The 26,594-nt window shown below is 38.3% G+C and overlaps 1 protein-coding gene across 1 annotated transcript in view; it reads right to left on the reverse strand.

Moving 5' to 3' along the window:
* Positions 1-26,594, reverse strand: part of RIC8B (RIC8 guanine nucleotide exchange factor B) — a 35,276-nt gene that overhangs the window by 7,119 nt on the left and 1,563 nt on the right. The window contains exons 2-9 of the mRNA XM_010005853.1: positions 23,657-23,704; positions 14,419-15,033; positions 10,988-11,082; positions 6,506-6,659; positions 6,059-6,154; positions 3,376-3,520; positions 3,084-3,228; positions 1,448-1,567 (exon numbers count right to left, since the gene is read on the reverse strand). Coding sequence (XP_010004155.1) covers positions 1,448-1,567; positions 3,084-3,228; positions 3,376-3,520; positions 6,059-6,154; positions 6,506-6,659; positions 10,988-11,082; positions 14,419-15,033; positions 23,657-23,704 — 1,418 coding nt within the window. The remainder of the gene's footprint in view (positions 1-1,447; positions 1,568-3,083; positions 3,229-3,375; positions 3,521-6,058; positions 6,155-6,505; positions 6,660-10,987; positions 11,083-14,418; positions 15,034-23,656; positions 23,705-26,594) is intronic.

Below are 26,594 nucleotides of genomic sequence, written 5' to 3' on the forward strand. Positions count from 1 at the left end.
AAGGCAGCAGGTGCCTCCAGTCCTCTGTACTGAAAAGGCTCTTATGCTACAGTAATGCCATTTGGACTTTGTGTGTGAGTGCTACAGTGACAGCAACTCCCTGTTCTGCAGTCTTAGCTTATCTCCAGTCTCAATCTTCCTTTTAAAAAAGTTTCACAGCACTCAGTCATTTTATTGCAGCACCCCTATCACTCAGCTCCTAATTATTTAGCTTACACAGCAATCATTCCATTTTCCCCAGTAGTTCTATTAGGATTACATGTGCATTGCATTTTCTGCTCTTTCTTACTAACATACTAACTACACTTGCTCTCCATGCAAATCATGTGAAAAATTATCCAACTGCTTCACTGACAGTGAAGTTGTTCCGAGATCTTTTCCTGCTTTCACTTCTGCTTGTAATTCAATCTTTGCCATCTAACATAAAAAACAGATTCTCCTACAGCTTTTGCTGTATTTTTGAGATGTAAAAATACTTGGTTTGCTGAATTTCTCTCAACAGATGCTGTTATTTGATTATCAGTATACTGACTGACAAAATACACATCCTAGCTGCTGAGTTTTCCCATGTTTGAAGAACGATCCATTTATTTATTTACCTAAATTCCTACAGCTCAGTTCAGTGATAAATTAGTGCTACATTAAATGTTCCTCAAAAATGTAAAGGTTTCCCTACATGAAAACAAACTACAAGCAATCGCTCCAATATGGCAACAGGTATGGGCAAAGAAAAACCAGCAAATTTCAGGCATATTGAGTCAAAGATAGAAAAAGCTCTAGCTAACAGCACAGGTCTGTTCCCTTCTTGTATGTAGAACATTTAAAAATAAACAAACCTTCTGTATCAACACATACACCTTTATGTTTCCTTAAGTATAATTTTATTTTATGGCATTACCTCAGTCATTTGAAAGAAATTTTAAAGGCTCACTTGTAATCCAGTCCACACTTATTCTTATAAATCCACAATAATTCTTAACTGTTAATTCCTTTTCAATTGCTCCATTATGTAATTTATTGCTTCTGGTGACAATTATTTTTGCACTGTATTTGTTCTTTATATAAGCAGCAGATGTAAGTAGTTACCATGAGATGCTGCTCATTGACTTGGGGAAAATGTGTACAGTTGCCTTGGGCTTGGATTGTCCCTCACACTTTAAAAGGGGAAATCCTATTCATTATTATCAACCTATCCACTTAGGAAGCAGGTTCCCTCACCACCAGATCTTACTGATTCTGTCCATTCCTCTCCAAAAGAGATTTGCTCTGAAGTCTTGTTACATATTACTATTCTCTTTGAAGTGCTAAATGTTTTTCTCTGCAGTCAGAGTGCAAAGTCTCTGCAGTTAATCCTGCAAAGAAGTTGATTATAGCAGTATTTTTGAGAAGTAGACCTTAGTAAAGAGCCAGGACATGAGCTGCTTCAAAAGCAGCTATAATACAATACCTGGAAAGTTTATCAAACATGTTGACAAGCTTCATAGCTTCATATTCTTTTTGTTCTTCTGTCATTTCATCCATCGGATTGGGCATTGGTTCTTCTAAATGACCAGTGATAAGGTTAATGCTGGAGGTGGAAAAGCAATACAGTTAAGATAGAACTATGTATGTAAATTGTCTATCTTCTTGATAGGAGAAAAGAGGAACACACTAAAAGAAACCACCAGGACTAAAACTGTCTGAACTGCACAGAAAAGTTTTTACTATAAATAGCCAACCTTCGTATTTATACCTTTTCCATAGTCTTTTCCCACGAATCAAGACATTATCTTCTTGGCGATTCACTGTATTAACTTCTGGTTAGCTACTCAGAAACACACAGTCCACTAGTACTTGTTGTTATGTTCTAACTCATACACAAGCAGTTTGAAAGCAGGGGAATAACAATGGTAATATTGACAATGTCATTAGTAATAACAACATAGACAGGAAACAGAATGACAGATCCATGTTTGCAACTAACTCTGTACAGGCTTAATCTAAAAATAATTACTCATGAAGAACTGTTGAATTATTTACTATTCCCTTCCCATGATGATTTTTCCTCAAACCAAATTAAGGTTACTTTACTTAGAGAATTTACAATGCCAATTCTATTTTTACTGTTAAAAGAAGTGAACAGCAATACAGAAATGGTAACAAAAGCAGAGAATTAAAGAACACTTTCTGAGCAAATTATCTTTTCAAGCAGCTTAATCACAAATATTTAACAGCAATACAGAAAATCAGATGCAGATCAGAAACTTCTTCAACCTTCCTCACAACAACAATGATGCAAAATAATTCCTTTAGCTTTTTTGCTATGGACTTGCCCCCTTTTTCTGCCTAAACCATCTAATGATCACATACACACTGTGGGCTTCTAGCTTTTCATGAACCTGTGAAGAAGGTTCTCCTTACTCTTAATGCCTCCAGTAAGCTGCTCTTCAAAATATTTTTGGCCTGCTTTGTTACTCTTACAGTATCATCTCTGATAGCTTCCTTTACTCTCATTTAACAATTCCAACTTTTTAAGCATCCATTTAAACAGACAACACACATGTACTTTGAAACTCTAATCTGTACCTTGAATGCCATCCATGTCAGGATCCACAAACCTTTTTCATTTTTGTTTGTTACTGTTTTTGACAAGTATTTCAAAGAATCACAGAACTGTTTCAGTTGGAAAAGACCTTTAAGGTCATGAAGTCCAACCACTAACCTAATTCCTTGTGAAGAGAGAGAATTGCACCTGAAGTTACATACCTGCTCTGCCTAAACATGTGCTTACTGTCTCTACATCTTTTTATGCATGTATATTAGTCACAGGTATTATGCTTCTGCATTCATTCACCACCTCTCTTTCACCACACCCCTTACTGAGGTCCTGGTCTCTGTGCTATTTCATTTCTACATAGTTCCCCCTACTGAAGTTAAAGAGGCTGGTTTCTCAGTAATTAGACCATGAAGCCAACAGAAGACTGTAGTTAATAATAAGCACACATCATTCAAAAACTGGCTTCTCTGTAAAAGGTGAAACCAAACAGTTATGTTAAAACATCTGAATTGCAACAGGATACGCAGAAATGAAAACGATACTATACTTTGGCTTTGCAGATTTGTATTCCTCTGTATCTGTATCTTCATCATCTGAGTACCAATTATTTCCTCTTCCTCCTTTTAGAAGGCCCCTTGATGCCAGCAATCCTGCTGCATTACCATAGCCTGTATATTTTAACAAGGTGTCAACTGCAAAAAATGATACAGAAAATTACTGAACTACAATGAGCCACAAAACAAAAAACAGCAGTGTTACAAGAATCCAGAATTACAGCAAGAGGCAAATAGACTAATTACGGCAAGATCTTAAAAGGGAGAAGAAAAAGTAATTTTTACCTCTCTCTTTACAAAGAACAAAAAGAAACTCTGCTGCAATTTCCTTTACTCCAAGGTCAACGTGTGTCATAAGGCGCACCAGCTTGTTTCTCACTGTTGTGCCAACTTCTGGACGATTTGATACATCTCTCAATGGAGGCAAGACCTAGGAGCACAAAAGAGGAAAACCAGCACAGAATGCATGGCAACACCTATCCAATCCTTGCAGAAAAAGCCACAGTCAACAGAACAAGAAAATACTGTAAGCTTTGCTTCTTCATAAAAAAAAAACCAACCAATCCAACTATGCTTACAGGCACTAGCAATGACTCTTGCTTCTTAATATATTCAGGCCTTTTGGCCTGCCATCCTGGACAGAAGAGAACTCAGTCCCAAATGTAAACTTAAAAAACAATATTTAAAAAATGAAGAGACAATTATTAAGAGTTTAAGAGCACAAATAAATGTCCCAAAATTGTTGGCCAACAGGCAGCAGTAACCTCATGTTCTTTGTTTCTTCTGTTTTGCTCAGATACCTGGTAAAAGCATTAAAATACCAGTTTAAGAGAACTTGTAATATTAACACAATGTACATACAATTTATACAGAACAATGAATACACTTATAATGAGAAAGCAGGAAAAACAAAAGTGACACTGCAAGTTCTGCTACCATAAATTTTAAATACTGGCTCTATATGTATAGAGGAAATGTGTACTTCTCCCAGAAAACACTCTTTTAAAAGCTCAAGCTAAATTTAAAAAAAAATTTTGGAGAAAATACTGTTTAACATTTCCTCCAGCACACTATTTTCTCACTAAATGTCATTAATTTTAACTTCAACCTTCAAAAAAGGCAGGAGGTTCTTGAAATATGGCTGGATTTGCAACCTAACTTCCACCTCCTTGTGCATATGCCTTCAGACTCAAAACCTACTTTATTTTTTTCACATCCACAGGATATGATATGATCTGCAAACAAATCTGGGAGATAATATGAGATACTTAATGATCTCCTGACTCCTGTAAGAATTATGAATCTTCAGTGTTTTACTAGGGAATGAAAACAAAGATGTCACAAATAGCAAGATCTTTTGTCTTCTAGGTGTATAATGCAAAATGTCATGTTCTGGGAAAAATTACTGCACAATTATTACTAAAATTGGACTCACTGGGAACTGATACTTAAACAAATGAATACTACAGTATTGAATACTTTGAAAAGAAACAGACCCTGTCTTTTTCAAACTAAGTATTCAAACAATTAGCAAAAACATTTTACTTGTCCCTACTTACTTTCCCCAATGGGGATAGTACCATGACTGCCATTTCACAGAGTGTTGTAAGAATGAATTTATGTTTCTGGAGTACTCTAGTACTAACACAGTGATGAGTGCCATAGGACAGTCTAAGAGGCAATTAATCATTCTGTCTTCAGATCATAATTTGAATAACGAACAATAAATAAAGCCTAAGGCCAACACTTAACAATGTGGGTAATTCAAAATATCAAGCATCCGGCCATGCAGTTAGCAGTATCCATCCATTCTGTGCACCATATGAGGCAGTGGTCCTGTGGTAGGAGACAGCATGCAATTATATCCTGATACCTAGACACTGAGATGTTGTGAAAACATGCAGACAATTTCATTTTCTAACTTCTGAACATTTGACTCTGTAACTTTTTTTACTTTTTTTTTTGGTAATTTAACAGATCAGAAGTGTGTCCCAGTAATGAACTGCTGCGAGCAAAAACAATCAGAAGCAAGAATGAGTTTCCTAAAAACTTCAAAAACAGTGTTCTGGTTCAGGTGACAGAGGCAGAAAATATATACTGTTTGCCATTTATGAATTGATATGCAGCTTTGATTTGGGAATGCCATCCACAATGCAATCCAAAAATCACTGCAGCTTAGGAAAATAACATTTTTCAGCTGGTTTCAGCTGTCTTTCCCTTGCTCGTCTTTTAACTTCTCTCCACTCAACTTCAGGAAAAGCAGCAAAACTAAAAGAAAACACCACACCCAACCACCAAGCCACAGAGATCCTTTAGATCTTTAACCATGGGACAGAATTATTTTTTTTTGCCCCTGTAAAAAGCCTACCCACAGTTTGCACTGTATTAAACAGCTCTTTTAAGAGATCAAGTGATGAAGTGTGCCTCTGTTCAGGGACAGAGTTTTACTCTGACAGAGCAGCTGATACACACTGGTGTCCAAGTTTCAATTTCAATGACTCCTGCCTGCTGAGGTCAAACTAAAGCTCATGCAAAACCCATCAAAACACCTGTAGCCTCATGGGTTACCACACAGCTTTGCAAAGCTTTATTAACTGCACTGATTTTTTTTTTTTATATGCAGGATCTAAGGGGACACAGATCTTACCAAGTCCTTTGCCTCTGTGTTACATGATTCACGGTGACTCGCATGACATCAGCTTTACAATACACCTCATGTTGTCATTTAACAGCTCTACAGAATGTATCGTGGCACTTAGGAGCTATTGATTGACATGACTGCAAAATTATTTCTACAGCTGACAGTTCTCAGAGACGTAACAGGAAAAAAGTACTGCAGAGAACCCTGTGGGTAATTTAGTGTGAAACCATTCATGCTTTTAAAGTATCAATGTCTTGCACTGATGTACAAACTTCAGAAAGTTCATCATTAGCTTTATATTCAAATTTTAATGAATATTTTACTTACTTGAGCTTTTATAAACTTCCTGATATTCCTGTGAGTTCGGCAGCATGCAGTTAATAAACTGAGAACTGGAGTCAGACCTTCTCTATAGCTGCTTCCCTAAAAAAAAAAACACCACAAAAAAACCAAAAAACCCAAAACATTTTTAAGAGGAAATTTTCCTTTCCAAATCTGATGAATACTTCAATAAAGACTTATATGACAAGCCAAAGAATTAACTTCATGTAGCTATTAACTGAGAGCCAAATGTTCATCCTCACACACACACAAGCAAGTATGCTTCAGATACTCACAGGAATTTGTTCTCAATTTTGAGGTGTTTCACAATCTAGAAGCAAAGACAGCTGTAATTTTGCTAAATACTGTCAGGAAGGTTTGTAAGAAGCTTTATGTATGTGTGCTTTTCGATTTAATGAAAGAAGCCCCCTGAAGAATTTTTGCAGCCCATACCTTGTCTATTCTCTTCTCCATGAAATCCAGTAAAATTTGAATTGCTCCCATATTCATACCATTGTATTTTATATCTGTTTCCTCTTGGGATGATGGACTAATAAGAACATCCAAGCATGACACGGGAACATTACTTAAGAGGTTGATTGCATTGCTGGAATAGATTTGAAAAATTCATTATTCATTTGGTAGAAAGAATTAAAAACAGAGTACAACTCACCATAAACTGTACAAATGCAACCAAAAAGAATGGCCCTTCTCTACTCTCTGGGTTTTAAAGAAGGTGGCATGCCTTACTACCCGAGTGCTGGATCTTGGAAAAAACAAGGAAAAACAAAGACAAAAGCTCCAAAAACTATACTGCAGCACTGCATTATTACTTCCAGCTCCCATAGTATCCTATTCCACAGTTAAGGCCCAGAGTGTGTTACAGCAGCTGATCTTGCAGGACAGCAGGGGGAACTCTCACATTGATTTGGAGCAAAGAGTTTTTTACCTCTGAAACTTAAAACATTTTACAACACATCCATATTCCCATCATTAATGTGACAAAGTACACCACAGGAAGCATTTCCTCCTCTTATAAGAGTGGGCTGTGGTGGCAGTTTCTCAGGTGCCCTGAAATATTTTCAGTTTTACTTAGCTTGTAGTGTACAGAATATCCAAAATATTTTACCACATTCAAAGAAGATTCAGGTTTATTTACCAAGCAGTATCTTCCAGAAACTGGCAGCCTTGGCATTCTTCAAAGCACAAAGAGGAGTGCTTCCCAAATATTCGTTAAGTGATTTCAATGAGACCACATGGTCCTCCCTCTCCTCTTTAATGGAGTAAGATGGAAATTACTTTGCAAGGGTCTCTTGTCTGGTGCACATCCCTTGAATTTGCTATCTATCCTGTTCTCATTACACAGATTTGGGGTTCAATTACACAGATGCTGCAAAAATTAGGATTCTGTCATTATTTACCTGCTGCTGCCCAGATAAACTTTTAAATGGAAATATTTAGAAATACTACAGAATTATTTAGGCTTACATTTGCAGACCTCAAAGCTATCAATGAAACTATGAGCACCAATGTTTCAAGGATTGGCGAAGTGTTCCAAGAATAGAGAAAACTTTTCAAACGTTTTAAAAAACTTTTAATAATATCTACTTAGAAGCTGCCCTCAGTTTTTATGTTTTTAATACAATTCTAACAAAGAATTAATGAGAGAGAAAGCAAACCATGGCAATCAAACACAACAGGATTTCTAACAAATGTGCTGGTTTTAGTCTGATCAGACTGGGTGGCTGTTCCACACTGTGCCATCTCCCTTTTGCTCTTTTAGCAACTGAAATTCAGACAGCTTCTACTTTTTGGAAAGCTTGTTCTCTTTGTTTTGTTCCTAATTCCTGTTTAAGATACCTCTTTTGTATCATAGAAGTTATTCCTCTCTAATAATTCAGGAATAGTCAGAAACAAAACAGACTGAAATTCAACAAATATTTGCTAGCTTCAGGCTTTTCATCAAAAGTTCTCTTTTTACCAGTTTCTTATTAAACAACCAAGTTCCAAAACACCTACAAAATTAATTTTCTGGATCACTGTGTCTGAGCTATTCTTTTCAATAAATGAAGCGTGGCTTTCTGATCTTTGTCACTCCACTGACAGTTTTATTTGTGGTAGAGGAGTGTATGAAATTCTCCAGCTACCAGGAAGTCAGTGAATATGCACAGATCTGCACAATAGTGTTTGCATTCCTACTCCAGGGGGTAGAAATACTGCGTATATTACTCTCCTCTTTTCGGCTTCCTAGAGATCATTAATCACTGGGACATGACATCCACCCACTCATGCTCCCAGCCCCCTCCTGATATGCAAATTCAGAAGCAAAGGCCTATTTAGAGCTGCTGAATGCCTTGATTAAAACCTTGTTAGTGGCCAAAAATGGCACCACTCTATGTGGTGCTTTAAGCTGTTCATATTCAAACGTTAAGTAACGACATGACAGAATCACAATAATGACAACAATACCAGGTACTAAATTAGTTAAGATATTTTTATAGGTAATTTTTGCTTATTTATTAGAAATAGAGTCATACTGACAATCAGTGCATCACTGCTCAGGGCACATATCCAACACCTGATGCACACATAAAATAAATCCCCAACTTACACATTCAGAGCACAAGCATTCACACATGGTGCTTTAACAGGCTGCATAAATCCTCCATTTCAAGTATCTTACATTCTGCAGACTTACAAACTTATCGAGAAGTGATCAGCAATTCTAAGAAATATGCCTCCCTGATACTTTATAAAGTTCATTCTGTATTCAATAGTGCTTACATTGTATTCCATTTTTAACATTATTTTCATAACTGCCTTACTGATAGGCTCCAGGTGGAAAGCAGAGTGAGAAGCTGCACCCTGCTCGCTGACTCACACTTTATCTAAGATTGCAGGGTCAGAGTCTGGCACTCAACAACCCAGACAACACCACAACCTCATCTTTTTAGCTATGCTATGTTAGCTATAGATTGCTAACACAAGTTTACTCATACATTATTGAAACTCCTGTCAGGAATGAAAGTGCTGCTCGACCAGATACATCAGCAAACTGACTCCTCAAAGGATATAAAGGAGCATTATGTCTGACTACACCTTTTCTGTTCCAGAGCTGCCTTGCTTAGTGGAAAAGTTAATTAAATTATTCAGCTTTTACTGCATCCTGAGGCAGTCAAAGACAAAAATCAAGTTTTGCAAAAGGGCTGAAATATTTGAATCACAAAAGTCAAAACCTGTTCAGTGTTCTTCGGGCATGTTAAAAAAACCCACATCACTACAACAAAAAACAAGTCTGACATAAATCAAGATTGAAGACTATGTGCAGCAATACTCTTCTTGCATTCCTTTGTTCTGTCACAAACTAGTTCCAGTTAGCTAACAGGGAGAAAGTTTTTTTCCCAGCATAACAGAAAGACTAATGCAGACTATACTGAGTCTGATGGACAAGGGGAAACAACTGAAGTGACACAAGACAGTCATAAGCATCCTCATTTTTTTTTTCTGGTTCCACTTCTCAGAATTATGGACAATCCTTGCCTTGCCTTGCGTGTCTCCATAAAGTCCAGGTGGGCAGCATCTCTACACAAGATACCAGTCAGATTCCTGGTCAAGGAAAAAACCCAATTTTTTCTGGGAAGAGCATCAGCTGTGCAAGAATTCACCAAAATATCAGGCAGTCTTACTGCCTGTGTACAAGCTTAAATGCTAAAGGCTGATGTCTGCATTTAACTGTTGAATTTATCCAAATCCATTCAATTTTCCCAGCAGTGGGGAACTTATTCCCACCAATCCCTCCCTTAAAGGATGACGAGAGTGCAAAACACCCACTATACACAGCAGCAAAGAGAAAAAACACTGCCTTTTAGGACATACTCAGCACTAACTTTAGTCATGACAACTACTGCAGTGGTGTCCTAAATTATTCCAAACTACTCTGCACCAACTGAGAAGGGCTCTGATGTAGGATTTTAGTGTTCACCTACTAAGATTGTTGATCTCTAAGAGCTTTCCAAGATTTTAATCAAGTTCATTTAACACTTTCAAGATTGCTGGGTGTGAAAAGCTCTATCCTCCTTCCTGGAGACTGCTGTTTCAGAAGATGATCTTCAAAAGATCCTGCACTTGGATATATGGGCAGCTCTGAAGAAGAAAATGGCAACACTTTCATTGCTGACAGATAACATGGGATAGCGTTTGAAGCTACTGTACTGTTGGGCCCTGTGAACAGCTGACCTACTTGAATAAAAATTAGGGTGTAATGGAAAAAAACAGTAGCACTGAACAGAGAACCATCATCACACTAAAAATACTCTGAATTCCAACTGAATTGTTGACTGGAAATACATAACAAAAGCTGGGTGCAGGATTCAGAAAAAAACCCCAACAAATGATGCACCTAAACCTGGCAAGATTATTAACTCACTTGTGAAAAAAATGTAGATTATTACCAGGGAACTGATATTTGTACTTTCAATAAAGCAGCCTAGAACTATTGGAGATAAAATACCAACTTGTAACTTCCAGCCCATCGGAATTGCAAAAGCTAAATACAAAAAACTCAAAATGCTTGCTTTCCATCAGCTGCTGTGCAAAACAAGAGAAGTTGCATTCCACTTCAGTTTGCACCACCCCTAGAACTTCCATATGTATTTTCATCCTCAGTTACACACACACACATACACAAAGATTTTTAAAAGGTCAGCTTCATTACTATTGATCACAAATAATAATCTGGCCAGTTGCTTTCTCTCTGGAGCACCAGACATGCTTAAATAATAATTCAGGCAATTAGTAACATTTTACTCAAAATTAGTAGTCTTCATTATTTCTCAGATTTCCACTTTAGATTTTGGGCAAAGCAATTTCCCCTCCCCCTATTTTTAAAAAAACAACTAACATTTTAAGATAGATTGGTTCTGCAGTTCTACCAACCTGTGCAGCTCTTCAGTTTTGTCTTCAGTAGGGCCCGTGATTAATAAGCAGTGTCGAAGGATGGCGGCCATGTAACGAAATTGATGAGATTCATTCTATATAAATATAAATTATGAAGATATTTTTTCATTTTGAAGATTGCAAGTGGGGGTTTCAGGTCACTAGAATAATAAAAATTAAAGATGGAAAATACCTATTAGATCATAACATCCATCCCTATCAATAAAAGGACTGTACCTTAGACTTCACTGAATACTTAATGCAACATTAACTGCCATATGCTGGCCTTTTAACTAGTCCCTGTAGAAGTTGCTGGGTACTTGTTTTTCAGTTAAATGAGCTCCTACTGCCAGAAAATGAAGTTACAAGCATTTGCTCAACTCCATACCACTACTCCTAATATGCCACTACTATCTTCCTTCCTGTATTTACAACCAGCCACCTCTTCATCTATTTAGATTATGTATGTTCTTAATGTGATTTGCGTCCTCCTCCTTTAGACCTTCTGTTGCCAACAGTTTCATTCCCCTACCCAGTCTGTGTTCTTTTTCTAACTCACTTGCTTCTGTTCCCTTGATACCTTTCCTTCATTTCATTAGTAACTTCTTTCAGCAACCTTATTTATCCTACTTTTGGTCTCCCCAAGCAATTCCCCCTTCCGATCTCCTACCAGAGATCAGTCACACAAAAGTACACCCGTAACTGCAATCATATAACTGAGTGTATCATTGTCCTCACCCTTTTTCATTAGCTCTTCTTGGCATCCATCATACGTTCTGGTGTGTTTGACCTAGCACAAAGCACCCAATGCATCTTTTGTATCAGCAGCATCCAAATCTGCCAACTGCACCACCTGCAGCTCTTGTCTGGCTTTGCCACTTTGAAATCCTCTCCAGTCATTAAATACTGGTGTTTCAAAAGGTTCTCTCCCCCCTCAGAATGGAGGAGGACTGAACTCTCATTTAGTTTTCTACCCACGTCCCTAACCTCTCTGCTCTCTTTTTATTTTCCATCCTGTTTGTAATCTCTTAAAAAAAAAGTTTGTAATTACTGTTTGCAATCTCTTCAAAATCTGCATCTTCAGAACACCTAATTAACATGCTGTTTACTCTTCTTACAGGTCATTACTATTTCCACAGCGATACTGGCTAAGCAAAATGTCACCTAGTGTAACTGGCTAACAGTTCACAACTTTATAATTAAACTTTAAATTAACTTTAATTAAAATGTTCCTTGCTTTTAGGAACTTACAGTAAAGAATTATCATACAAGCTTTATCTCAAAACACCAAATAAGCTTCTCCTGCCCCAGAATGACTTAAGCTCTCATTCAAATAAAAGAAATTTAAAAAAAACCTAATTTTTCTAACATGAAGGAAATTTTCCTGAGGGCTGTGTGCTTTGTCTCTTTAGGGAGGAAAAATTTCATGGGACAAAACCTTCCTCATTCCACAGACAGTGGCCACACATAAGGAAAGGCCAAAGCTGTGTTGTGTGCCACCTCCTGCCTGCCTTTCTGTGGTAAACTGGGCTTTTAATTTCTCAAGATTCCCAGTATTCCATAAGAGTGTATCAACTTCAAGATCTAGATTTCAAAAGCTTACTTCTCAAGAGGTGAACATGTAATACAGCTTCATTTTCCAACTTAACACCTGACATACACAAGAACTGAATCACAAAGATGATACATCTCAAACTCCGAACTAGCAAACATTCATACAGCTGTGTCACAGCTTGACTTTAGGTAATTTTTCTCAACTTAAGTTTCTACCTCTGAAACAATTACTTGCCTAATCAAAAAAATCTTCTCTGACAAAAGGATATTTTTAATAAAGGTCTAAGTCAGGAATATGAACAATACAAAAGGCTCTCACTTTATGTTTCCTTGAAATTCAAAGTATTCTTCTCTGATTTTTCCCCCACTCAGTCTTAAATTTCAGGATTTCTTATTCAATGTATCCTTGAGACATTAAAGCAAAGAATAAGCTTCAGACTTTTCTCAGGTTTTACACTCCTTAATGTTATGATTAATGACTTATTTGCTGTTTAGTCCAATGCACTAACAGAAAAAAATATGTATTGATTTTAACTGCTGTAAACTTCTGCTTAGCTTTATATGCTGCATACTTATAATGCTTGGTGAAAAGTTAACAACATTATTAATATGATGTGGGCTAAAAATTCTATTACTATAGCACAGACTTAGGTTATTCAACAAAAATGGTCGTTTACAAAAAAAATAGATCTGATGTTATAATGAAGAAAACAAGCCAAATCTTATGAATTAGATGTAACAATGAAAGTGTGTTTGGTTCTTACACTTGACCTCATCTTAAAAGATCATATTTAAGTCCTAACCTGGTGTTGGGAGGCTTGAAGACAAATATATTAAAAATAGTACTGCTCTTGCTTCAGAGTTATTTGTTAAAAAAAAAAAAAAAAGTTGCGAGTAGATGTACTTATCATGCCCCAAAACCAAAAGAAAACTAGCAAGACTTCTCAGCTCTAATTATTACCCTATTGCTGCAGTTCACACTATTCAGAGATGCAGCCCTCTGATAGACTTTCTAATGTAAGTTTTTCCTAGCCAGCTAATCATTTGTGAAGAAAACTGATAGAATCATAGAATGTCTTGAGTTGGAAGGGACCTCTAAAGGTCCAACCCCCCTACAATAAGCAGGGACATCTCACACGAGAACAGATTGCTCAGAGCTCCATCAAGCCTGACTTTGAATGTCTCCACGGGTGGGGGCCCCCACCACCTCTCCAGTGCCAGTGATCCACCACCCTCATATTAAAGAACTTTATCCTAATGTCCAACCTAAATCTACCCTTCTCTAGCTTGAAACCATCACCCCTCGTCCTATCATTACACGCCCTGTGTACAGCTCTTCCCCAGCCTTCTTACAGGCCCCTTTCAGGTATTGGAAGGTCTCCATTCTCTTTTGGAAATCAAAGACTCTTATGAAATAGCTGTCTTTGTATTCTTTTATTTTAAAACACACAGTTCTAACTTGCACTATATAATCCAAGCTATTCCACCCCTAACACAGAAAATACACAGAGTAGATTTTTTGCCAAAGTAGTAAGAGGAACAAAAAAGTTATTTTGGTATTCAAAGCCATGAGCATGAAAGACTCAGCACCTCTTGGAAGCCCAAGATCATCAAACATGGCATAATCAGAATTCAAACAGACAAATCTTCTCAGACTGATTTTGCATACAAATTATGATGCAAAATTTCAATACTATCTTAGCTGCTGTTTTGAAAAATGCAATCATATTCCATCAAAATTACAGTAGCAAAAGTTAAGTTCTAAACTTCTTCCTCTGGGGCTTGGACAAAAACTGTCTCTTGTGTATCTGCTTGCTGGTTCTGACTCTTGCAGGACAAACAAAAACCATTTTAAAAACACTTCAGCTAAGCCTTACCTTACTGTGGACATTCAAACTGTCAAGTGTTACATTAAAAAGAGCCTTTAGTGCCTCAATGGCACAATCCGTCTCTTGCAAAGACAGAGGAGGCCTGTCAGGATCTTCCACTGCTTTATATTCTTCTGCCCATCTTACACTCAGGGAACTTTCCAAAGCCTGAGTCAAAACTTGCACTCCTTGTAGTTCCTGGCGCAACTGCGATCTAGTATCTGTGTGCAGAAGTGACAAGAGGAAGAGGAGACGCAAATCAAAGCACTTAATGTCATCAACATCAATGTCATGTTGGTCCTTGCATTTTTCCAGAAGATTGCAGAGCCCAGCTGCAAGATTCAGTTCCCAACTGAGCTTCTGTGCAACAGCACTATTAAAAATTATGTTACAGAGGCATTTTAAAGCTTCTACTATAACAGGGAATTCAGACGCTCTCTCCAAAGGATCTTCAACAGTGTCCAGCTTTGCTAGCCTCTTAAGGATTTGCATGTTCCTCTTCGTGGTTACAGGCACTAAAACCTTCTTGTCCCGGGAGAGAATCCGTAGGGCCTCCAGACAGGCAACTTGACATGAAGTTTTTGTGTCTTTTTCAAGGATGTTTAGAATTCCCTCACACAGTTTCTAAGGAAACACACAGAAACAGAAAAGGAACAGCTTTAGCATCAAAATACAAACTATTTCAAGAGACTCCCAAAGATAAACAAAAGCTTTTTTCCTCATGGATACAACCCAAACACACCAACATTTGCAAAAGCATTAAGCCAAAATGACAGATGCTATTCACCATTGCCAGATAGAAAGTTTTCTCAGTATCAGGACTGAAAACTGCAGTAGCCAGAGTAACACAGCTAGCAAGAATGGGAGATTTTAAAAAATACCTCAAACTAGAATAGTCACACATACAATAACTGCAATATTGTAAGTTGAGGATGTTTCAGTGAGGAGGCTGGGAGAAAAGAAACGAAACCAACTGCTGCTCAGCACACTAGTATTAGTACTCCATATTTGGTAACAGGTATAATCTGTGTTGCCACTTCAACCTAATCTATAGACTTTTCCCTTCTTAAGTAAGATTCTTAGAAATGTTACCTCTGACATTGAAACATATCACAGTTTTATTGGAAGACTTATGTTAAAAGACAATCTGTAAACAAAGTAGGAAATCACAATATGATTTCTAGTATGCTTGTCCTGGGGTGAAGCCCACCCATAAGCACCACCAGATGGCCATGATGTGGACTACATCTCCACAGCCGTGACCAGATTAATCCTCTAAGAGCATGAAAAAAAGGAGTGAGCTCTACCTCTTACTATCACTCAGACAACATTAGAAATATTCATTAGAGTATTACAGACACCACCAATAGTGTTAAACCCACATTTGGCTTGCTTCCAGGCAAGCACCTGGAAAAAGATACTAAGCACAAAGTTTTGCGAGTTCTTCAACATTAACCTGACACTGCTGCTCCCACATATCTGTACAACTCCCTGACTTGAGCACAGTACCTAGACCTGCGCTACGTGTTTCTGAACGTGGCACTGTTTTTAAAAATTGTGTCAAAAACAAAAAATGACCAGTCTAGATCCACAGTCAAATTATCTGGTCACAGTTCAACTTGTCCCAAGAAATTTGTTTCTATTGTTAAGAGAGTTATCCATACAATTGATTTTGCTTTGCAAACTGAAGCAAGTCATGAAGCCTGTTTTGAGGAGTAACACTGAACTGCAAGGACATTTCAGAGAACTGCATGAAAGGGTCAGTTTATTCTGTTCCCTGTTGAAGTATGCTTCTATTAGACTTAGCAGTTATAGTCTTCTTTGTTGACATCAGCCACTACAAGGTGACCTGTAATAATCTACCCATATTCAATATCTGGTTCAGTAACTGGACTCTCTCTTCAGGAGCTGCGTAGCAGTACCATATTAACAACACATGAACCCAAGATACTAGCCTTTCTCAAACCTTACCTTATCAGTAAAAAAATACAGCACAAAAACGTATCTGATTTTTCCTTAGCAGTGCTAAAGGCTTCTTCTGGGCTTTAAATACCAAGGATCATTTCATAAATTATCTGATCTCATCAATACCCATTGAAATTCAGGGGACTTTCCACTCATTTTTATCAGCAGCAGAGCCCATTCCCATCTTGGATCTGGTACTCTGGTCTTCAGTCTCAGTCACATAAAATCTGAACACTCAATTTGACTAGACTACAAAGATACCAACCTTCCCAAATTCAGACCGATTTCCTCCCCAAATCAGCCCCAGAAGGGTGTTGGACTTTCATCAGTCATGCTACAGCAGTAAGTGTTTTTCACATATTTTTCCACAAAATCAAAGCAGTTTCTAGTCCTTTAAAACTGTTTTTTTTTAATCGTAGAATACACAAACTTCTCTAAAAATTCAGGAATTCTCAGTTTTCATGCTAACAGTAAGGCTAAGACAAAGCAATACACACCACTCCTTTTGCCTATGCAGTAATGTGACTAATGATAAAACATTCTAAAACTTTTTTGCCTGTTAAAACAGGAAGTCCAGAAACATCTATTTGTCGCTTTGTCTTGAAGAGTAAAATGTTAATCTATTTCAGTCGTTTATCCTGATAGCATAAAGGCTTGAAGCTAAGAAGCAACTCAGTCCTATAGAAAAAGCAGTATCCTGAGATACAAGAGATCCGTGGTTTCTTCCTTGCTCACCCACAGACCTGCTGTGTGGCTTTGGGCATAAAGGTATAATTTCTTTCCACATCTTTGCTTACAGGCTAATTAAACTGGGAGGGGGAGAAAGAGAAGGGAGCACTGTAATTGCTTATTAGAAGGTATTAATATGTTCCAGGCTCAACTTCAGCTGAGGATATCATATGCTTGTGAAAAATAGGATGATCTTACTCTTTGGTGCCGGGGTGCCTACACATGAGACCCTTTTCCACCTCTTCTTTTTGTGTTTGAAGATGTTTAGAAAGCACACTTGACCTATATTCACTTTTTCCAATTCACAGACCACTAAACTCTGGCTACATTATGTCGGCTGAAGTTACTGTAGTTTCTCAACACCAGAGTTATAAATGTTTTGGTGAGAAAAGGAGACATTTTCCCTTTATTTTCTTACTCCCTTTTGGCAAATCAGTCTCTTTACTGATACAGACTTTTTGATTAGAGCAGGAAGGAGAGACCAGCCTCCATTCTGCAAACACCACTGCTTTACTGAATACAACATTCAATTTAGACACAGATTATTCAGTGTTAGAGAAGCTGCAACTCAAAGGTGAACAACCAAAGTTCTGCTAAACATCATAGGAAAAGAGTGCATGCTTTTTCCTCTGCACCTTTATTTGTGCATTATGCCAGAGATGCTCTAAGTACCAGTGGAGGTATGCTTCTCCATAATCAAGTTGAAATTAAAGCAAGGATAGTAAAAAAACCAAACTGCTGTCAAATTGACTTGGAAATACATGTTGCTCCCACTTTCCACAGTGACAGCATATTAGTAACAAAATTGCCAGAAGCGTCCACCAAGAACAGATATTCTACAACAGCAGAACACAGGAGGTGTGCTTGCTTTTCTATTATCTTCACTCATTTCTCCAGATCAATGTTCTTTAGACTTCTTTGTGTATTTCAAGGCATAAATACATCCAGCTTGATGGAACAGCAAATGAAACTAGCACACAGGGAGTAATACAAGTATGTCAGATGTATAAAACTTAGTATGCTTGTTAAGTTTAACTTAAACAAAAATCAAGCTTTTTAATGAACTGTTCACAAAAATCAAATTAGTCCTCCCCACTCTTCTTTAATAGCTGGGAAAGAAAAGCCACAGATCTAACAGCGAGTGCTTGCTCACTCTTTTAACTTGGCTGAACCAGAAGCTGCCATGTCTTCTGCCCCATCAAGTACGATGTACCAGAACACATAATTTACTTAGAAGAATGAGAACATCATAAGTGGTACCAGGTCATGCTTTTCTTCTGCTGCACTGGCTTAAGTCCCCTTAGTTCACTTTGCTTCTTACATGTTTTTCATAACTTTCAAATTTCATTTTTAATTAAGTGGTCTTAAGGGGTTCCAGAGAAGTATGCTCTTAATTTAATTCAATCTAGTTCTGCAGTTGTTCAGCAATGAGAATGGTTCATGAAATCAACTGTAGCACCAAACAAGAAGTTCACAAGGAACTGTATTTCTCCAACAGGTTGCATAGGTCTGCTACTCTTTACCCAACTTGTATTGCTATCTGTTCCTCAAACATACCTTCTACTTTATTACAAACATGAAGATTCACAGCAGACTCTACCCAATTTTCAGGTAGATCAATGGAATGTTAGTAGTAATCACAATAAACTGCACATTAATTTTTCTAACTCCTCTTCAGCTTCCATGGCTCTCAAAGTTATTCAGAAGTTTCTCTTAAAACACAAGTCCTTCTTCATCTCAAATAAGGCAAAAATATGCATTTTACATGTTTCTTATATTTTCAGTCAACTATACAAATTGGTGTTGCAGAAAACCAAAGAGAAACTATGTTTTTTGCAAGTCAGAGATAAGAGATTCCAGGAGCAACTTGGAGTTGCTGAATAAGAACATTGGCTAATAATTTCTGCTATCTAGAGGGCATCAAAGGAATAAAACAATTGTTTTATTCTGCTATTAGGTTTCAGAGTTCAGCATCCAAGGCAGTAAGAAAACGCACAAAAGTATGTGAAACTTTAGTTCAAACCTTTCTTTTCTCTGGTAGTGAACACAACATTTAGATAACATATACAATCAACTGTGCTGAATAATGGGGCCATTAGATAACATTCTCTGAAAGTGCTATGCCCAATTTTTGCCTAGTCTATGTGGAAAGATGTGGGCAAGGAAGATGTAGAATTGTACTCCTTGAGGATTCAGTCTGCTTCACTTCAAAACTTCACTATTCAGCCTGTATCCACAGCGGGAGGTTGGCCTGTTTGGCAGGAGCCTGCCAGCTCTGGCATGGTAGAAGTCCACATCACAGGTTTAAACATGTGAGAATTTAAGCTAGACAGCACTCTGCAGGTAAGGTGAGGAGCATACACAGTAATGTCTGTTATCAGAACCACTGGAACAAACACCTGGTTTTGAGTCAGGTAAAGGTAAAATTCTGCACTGTTGCACTCTCAGCAGCCCTCTCCATGCCATCTCCAATGAACAGGGAGAATCTTTTATAACCTCTCTAACCCAGTGGTGAAAGAAGGGTTTTAAAAGGAAAGGTGCATTTCACTGCCTTGACATAAGCCTTAAGAGATGCAATCACTGAAAAATGCTGGATGGAAGTGGGAAGGACCAGAGGGAATTAGATCAAATGCATAGTATTAATGAAGGATAGTTAGGAACATTTCATCTCTTGGTACTCCCTTAAGGGATTTCAGTAGTCAGAACAACAATTAATACTAAGATACCACACAGTGTGCCCACAGGAACACTTGAGCTTAACATTTTTACAGGACACTCACTAACAGACTTTAAAAGCTTGCAACAGTCACTGGGAAGAGAAAAGTTCTGTTCCTTTGTGGCTGTGGGAACCTTCAAACCTCCCAGAAGTGTCACAGTGTCAACAGCACTATCTAATAACGAGGCTCTGCTGAGATTTAGAGCGTGACAGCATCTTGCTCCATCTACATACTTCAGTACTTCCATCTTTCCAAAGTTCAATATGGTACAGTTCACAGCCTTAAGGAATCTCCACACATAATGAATTTAACTGGGAGAGAAAGTCCCACAATACATCTGATATGATTTACCATCATCTATTTCAACACCTTTAAAACATTCAGCAATGCGGGGGGAAGAGACTGTTGCAGTAATTTTCTTCTCACTGAGGGAAGTCTTGAATTTTAGATCCACTATCTTAAAATTGACCCTGAACAATAGATCAAGAAAAACTCATCTCAAACTGTAGAGATTTACATTACAGGACTGATCCAACACAGTACGCCAGAAACAGCAGAGTAGAAACGAGATGATGCAAGTACTTCAGGAGGTGAAGCAGACAAAAGATAAGGAGTTTAAGAGAAAATATGTAAATCACAGAGACCCTGCCATTTCAGGTAAGAATATGGCTTATGAGTAATAGTCTTATATTTGTTTCCTGCCTCCTTTTTGGCCTTTCCTCCCCAAAACTCAGCATCGTCATTCCTTTTAAAAAGTCAGTCTTGCTTGCTGTCTTGGACAGATTTACTTTTTCTGTTGTATCACCCAGCCAGATGGTGCTGAAGCTCCTTCCGGTCATGGAATGCCCTGGCTAACTAGGGAATCAGTACTGACAGATGTTTTCAGGACACAAACAGTGCTGCAATTTTCTTACCATTTGAAGTCTGTAAACAGCACAAATGTGCTGATACTTCAGAAGGATTTGGACCTGTCAAGGTATAAACAAAGCTAACAAATTATGAGAAAGTCCTCTGGCTCTATCCAGATAGAAAAGTTTAACAGTAGGATCTCTCTTCTTGTCTTCTAGAGGACACAACGTGCTTTCCTCCTGGAGTTCAGTGTTACAAACTCACTGCTGATTTAGTTAGTTTACAGCATAAAGCACCCTGATTTGATAGCTGTATTATGGCAGAACAAGTTTTCCTGTCTGATTTACCCAGCTTCTATAGTCATGCCATAGTTTTGACCTTTCTGTCTTTCATATTTTATAGTGTGTCACTTGTATATGGGTTGTCCTCTCCCTAACAGCCCATAAAACCATAAAGCTCAGTTATGCCTATGTCACAAATCACACCATAGGCACAACCCTGGTGTAATTCTAAGGTCAGAGCTGAAATTTTATGGTGAGGCAGAGAAAAATCTTGATCTTTTACTTGCACTCTTGCATATACTTGAATGACTGACAACAAAGTTTGTGAAGGTTGCTACAGTAAATAACTAAAAGCAAATTTACCCCTGGGCATGAACAAACTCAACATGCAGCAAGAGGCTGGTAAGAAGTACGTATTGCATTCACCAGGTTATATGGCAAGTTTCCAATAGCACCAGAAACCAAAGACAAAATCCTCAAGTCCTTCTGTATTTGCCTGCATACCTGAACTTCAAGTCTACTAAATGACTTAGTTATGGATTTTGACCCTTGGTCTGAACACTTCCACTGTAATAATTCTAAGCTAACAGCAGCAAAACTGCAAATACTATCAACTCAAGTGTATTTTGGTATTACTAAACAAGAAATGAAAATTGTTTCTGAATTAGAATCGCAGACTCACAGGGGTTGGAAGGGACATCTGAAGATCATCAAGTACAACCCCCTAGGGTTAGTCCAGCCCCAGGAACACTAGGGTAGATCACACAGGAACGTGTCCAGACGGGTCTTGAAAGTCTCCAGCGAAGGAGACTCCACAACCTCTCTGGGCAGCCTGTTCCAGTGCTCTGTCACTCTCACAGTAAGGAAGTTTTTCCTCATGTTGAGATGGAACTTCCTGTGTTGCAGCTTGGTCCTATTACAGAGCACCACTGAAAAGAATCTGGCCCATTCTTGACGTCCACCCTTCACATATGTTTATGAATATTAATAAGGTCCCCTCTTAGTCTTCTTTGTTCAAGACTGAAAAGCCTCAGGTCTCTCAGCCTCTTCTCATATAACAGATGTTCCAGTCCCTTAACCATCCTTGTAGGCCTCCACTGGACTCTCTCCAGCATATCCCTGTCCCTCTTGAACTGGGGAGCCCAGAAGTGGACACAGTACTCCAGATGAGGTCTTACGAGGGCAGAGTAGATGAGGAGGAGGACCTCCCTTGACCTGCTGGCATGAGGCTACATCATGCAGTCTTCAAGCAACCCCCATTCATTTTGGTGACAACTTCAACAGTTTGCTCTTAGCAAGAGCATGTACTATTTTACCTTTCAATTTAAAGCATTTTTATTTTTTACCCTAACTGAAGGATGAAAGGAGAGTACTCAGTGTTTTACAGATACTAAGGATATTGAGCATATGCAGCTGAGTATGTTACAAAAACCCAAACAACCACACACAGAGAAAATCCTATACCCTCCCACTCTCCCAACACTCATTGTCTGTATTTAGCTTTTGCCAGTTTGGCTTCTGATCTGTTCTCTTCTCCTGTGTTCTTTAGTCAGCATTCAGTTTTCCAGACTAGACACTGCAGATGAAAAAGGACACACAGTCCATCACCACATTACTGAATGTCAGCTTTGAGTAAAGCCACAGACGAAGGCAAGCTAAGAGATATTTGAGTCATCTGTGTAGTACAGAATTGTAACTGAAAATTACAATACACCTAACTGAGGGTTTTGTAAACACAAAGGACAGTGAAACTTTTCATCCCACCCATTTCTACCAGAAAAAAAAACTTAACACTTGAAAATATTTAGACTTTGCACAAGATAATGGAATTAGTGTGTGTCCAAGCTGAGACAAGCTATCCGTGAAGCAACCTTGCAATTCTGATTTCAAGCTCTGAGTTTATTTCAGAAACTGCAGAAACATGCAGCCTCATTCACTAATTAACATTTTGTGAATAAATATGCAAATCAGCCCAAAAACTAATTAGAGGGAAGAAAGGAAGGGTCTTGTCATTACATATTACACCATAAAAATAACTACTGGGGAAAAAAAAAAGAAGAAATAGTAAGTCAATGGCAGTCTGAGCTTCAAATGTGAGGTTGTAGATGGATCTCAAGAGACCTGTTAAGCCCTGAGGCACCTGCACAGCTCCATGCTACAACACACAAACACTTCCCATCTTTGGAACGTGACATGCACAGTACATGTTCTTTTTATGGCAGCTACCTTTGGGTTTATGGGCTTCTGTAGCTCTGCCTCCTTTACAGCTTCACAGGTTTTTTCTGTACTTACACCTTCATCTTAATCTCTAATATTCTTTCAGTATCTAACACAGACAGGAAATACATCTGTGATATTGCTACCTGCTAAGAGAGAAAATGGAAACATGTATTGCAAAATCTTTATCCCAGTAGAGACAAAAGAATATTATTATTCCTTTACCCAAGGAAATTATTTACAGGCTTTTCTGTTACTACTTTTACTCAAGACAGGTTTTTTTGCTTGGGGAATTTGCTTTTCCCTTTCAGAAAGAAAAGGGAATGGGCAGTTGTCATGTCTCTTGCACCGAAGAAACAAGTATTAAAATAGAACTTGATAATCATTACTTGCATCATTTCACAATGGCAGCTAAATTAAGAGACTGCTTCCACTTTTTTATAGTTCTAACCAGACCAGGCATGCAGCTCAATAGCCTGTTTTACTTACCTTTCTTTTGTCTTCATCTGCTGGATCAAATTTGAAAATGGTCCTATTCTGTAAAAAAAAACCAACAAAACCAAACATGATAATGAGGCCATAACTCTGTCAACTCATGTCCTCTTCCCATTCCACCCAACAAGAGCTTCAGTCAGTGGCTCCAACTAACAATGTCACAACTCCTACTGTTACAGAGCAAGACTTTATTCGTGGGCTGTGTTTCTGATGACAGTTAACAACCTCACACACGGCACTTTACAGGGTGAAAAACATTAGCTATAGCTTGTGTTTTACAAATAACTTATCATTCAGAACTTGCTTCCCTAAGCAGTTCTTGTTTATAAGCTTTTGACTGCACTTTAAGTGTCCCAAACCAGAACAAACATAGTATAATCTTGCCTAGAAAACAAGTACTATAAATCAAATAGCTTTACTACAAAAACTACCAGTTTCCATATTGTGGTTTCTCTGGTACAGCTAAACACAGATAAACATAGTCTAACAAGTACTTATTTTCTGTTCAAAACTTTGAACAGTAATAGAATCTAGTTCTATGTTAGTATCCTCAAGTATGCTATTAGTGAAATACTACTCATATGACACAGTTTATTTTACCAGTAAAAGTAAACAGCAGAAACACTACACAATTATTTTAATGGTGTTTTAAAATTTCCAGGCTAAATTATTAAGCACAATAAACAGCTCCTAAAAAAAAATAAATCCATTCATATTATTTATAATACACAACTTGCTATATCATGCAAGTGACTGAAAAAACAAAACTTACCCTCCACAGCACATGAGTGAGTTTCCTACCTTTCATGACATAATCTCACAATTACACAGAAAGGCCTTGGGTATCTACCCTGCCATCAAGGGTTACCAATATCAATTAGATCCCTGATGATGGTAGTAAAATAACTCCTTTCCTTTTTCCTACAGGGCTCCCAATAGCACCATCAAGTCACACAAATTCAACAAAATGACAGCTAAAAGCACATGAACATTAAATGATGAGCAGTTGACCAAGAGAAGGTAATCTTTGCATTAGCACATTAACATTTTTGAAAATGTACAAAAACATGTAGCAACACTCAGTAGTCTAAGCTGGAGGAACAGAGTTTTGGAATAATCATTGAAAATGGGACAGCATAGAGGAGCCACAACAGACCTGTTAATTTCTTTCATTATAGTTATTATATAGTCACCTGCACCTTAGAACTATACTTAACCCATCCTTTCTCTTCAATTAAGGCATATTTAATCTGTTATTTGGAAAAGACAAACCTAGGGAAACCTAAAGCCCAGAAGAGGCATGGGTAAAGATCTGGAACCTGAAGCTCTCCGCCCAGTCTTTGCTGGCCCAAAGGCAATATAGCTGAGTTACTAACACATTTCACTGAAAGATAAATGAAGGAAACATAAAGGCAAACTTCTTAGTAAGAAACACAGTAAGACAAATATTATATTGAAACAGTATTAAAAGATTCCCATCCCACTTCAAAGTAAGTATTTAGGTACACATATAACTCCAAGACTTCACTCAAAGACTCTAAAGCCCAGAATAGAAACCACACCAGTGCTTTCTCTGTCCTTGAGAATTCAACTTAGGCCTAAATAATTCATCTGGGGAAGCTGCTGAGAAGGCACAAAATCCACTACAGCAAAATTAAGAAATAATGTTTGTGTGTGCTTTTTGACTCAACACATTTGAGAAAGGTCACTTTCAAGAGTAAGGACAGGAGATAAATGGTTTCCCCCAATCAGAATCCTTCCTCTGTACCTTAGAGGTTAATGAGTTAAAACAGTTTGACGTATCTTATGAACTCTAGACCTACCAGTCCTTCAGAGAAAGTGCCCTGCAGCTGCATCAATCTCTGTGTTTGAATTTCACATGCACAAAGGCAGCCTACGTCAAGACCGTTGCTCAGGCTTCTCCTAGAAGCTCAAGACTGACTGAAGATACCAGTTACTGCCATTGTCAGACTTAAACCATACTGCATCTAAGACAGCAAATTTCAAGCCATCTCTTAGAGGCTTAAGAATAACCCTATGCCCATCCACATTCATTTGACTTTTTCCCTAATCACAGAGCTAGGGATCTTTACCTAAATACCTGAATGTTTGTTCCTGTAACAGATTCCTAAACTTCACCAGACAGCTAGTTCAACACAACTGCATCTAAATTACATCCAAAGCTAAACTGTGAGTCAGTACTAGCACCAGAGACCTGCGAACCAGTCACAGAAGTGTCCACACCAAGGACAGACAGACACCTGATGGGTTGAGACAAGATCTTCAGAAACAGACTATACTGCTCTACTAAAATCTCAGTGTCAAAATGTCGCAATGAGAGGATGGAGAGAAATAAAAACCAAATCCATCCAGCATCTAGCTTCACTCCAGTTTCTACTTTCCAACAAACCAGGAAATCCCTTCACTTCTTGACTTAGCATATATACTTATCACACTGTAACAGCAGTAGACACTACGTATTCCTTAACACCTGTCAGCATTAAAAACTCAACCTGTTGTAGCCCCCCTTTTAGCTGTCTCCCCTGACCCCTTTGCTTGGCCAAAAACACAGAACAACTGGGGTGGGGAGGAGGGGCTGGCAGTTCACCTTACAGCCACCCAGTCCCACTGCAGGGCTGCTCCTCGGCACCCTAGCAGAGTCCCTGCCGAAGGGACTAAGGTCTCCCTCTCTCAGCACCTGGGCAGGCGAGCGGCACCCGGTGTTGTTACCCGAGGGGCCCCAGTATTGGCCTACCCAGCTTCTTCCAAGCGGTACCGGCAGGTTAGAAGACTTTTGGGGCAAACTCACGCTTGTGGAACGGCTCTTTTTACAGCCTAACACAGTCGAGGCGAGGCAGAAGGGGCGGGGGGGAAAGAAACTGGCGACGGGCTTGATCCACCCGCGCTCCCCCGGGCACTGTCGCCCCCCCCC

Source organism: Chaetura pelagica, unplaced genomic scaffold, assembly GCF_000747805.2.
Source record: "Chaetura pelagica isolate M959 unplaced genomic scaffold, ChaPel_1.0 scaffold79, whole genome shotgun sequence".
Classification (NCBI taxonomy): Eukaryota; Metazoa; Chordata; class Aves; order Apodiformes; family Apodidae; genus Chaetura; species Chaetura pelagica.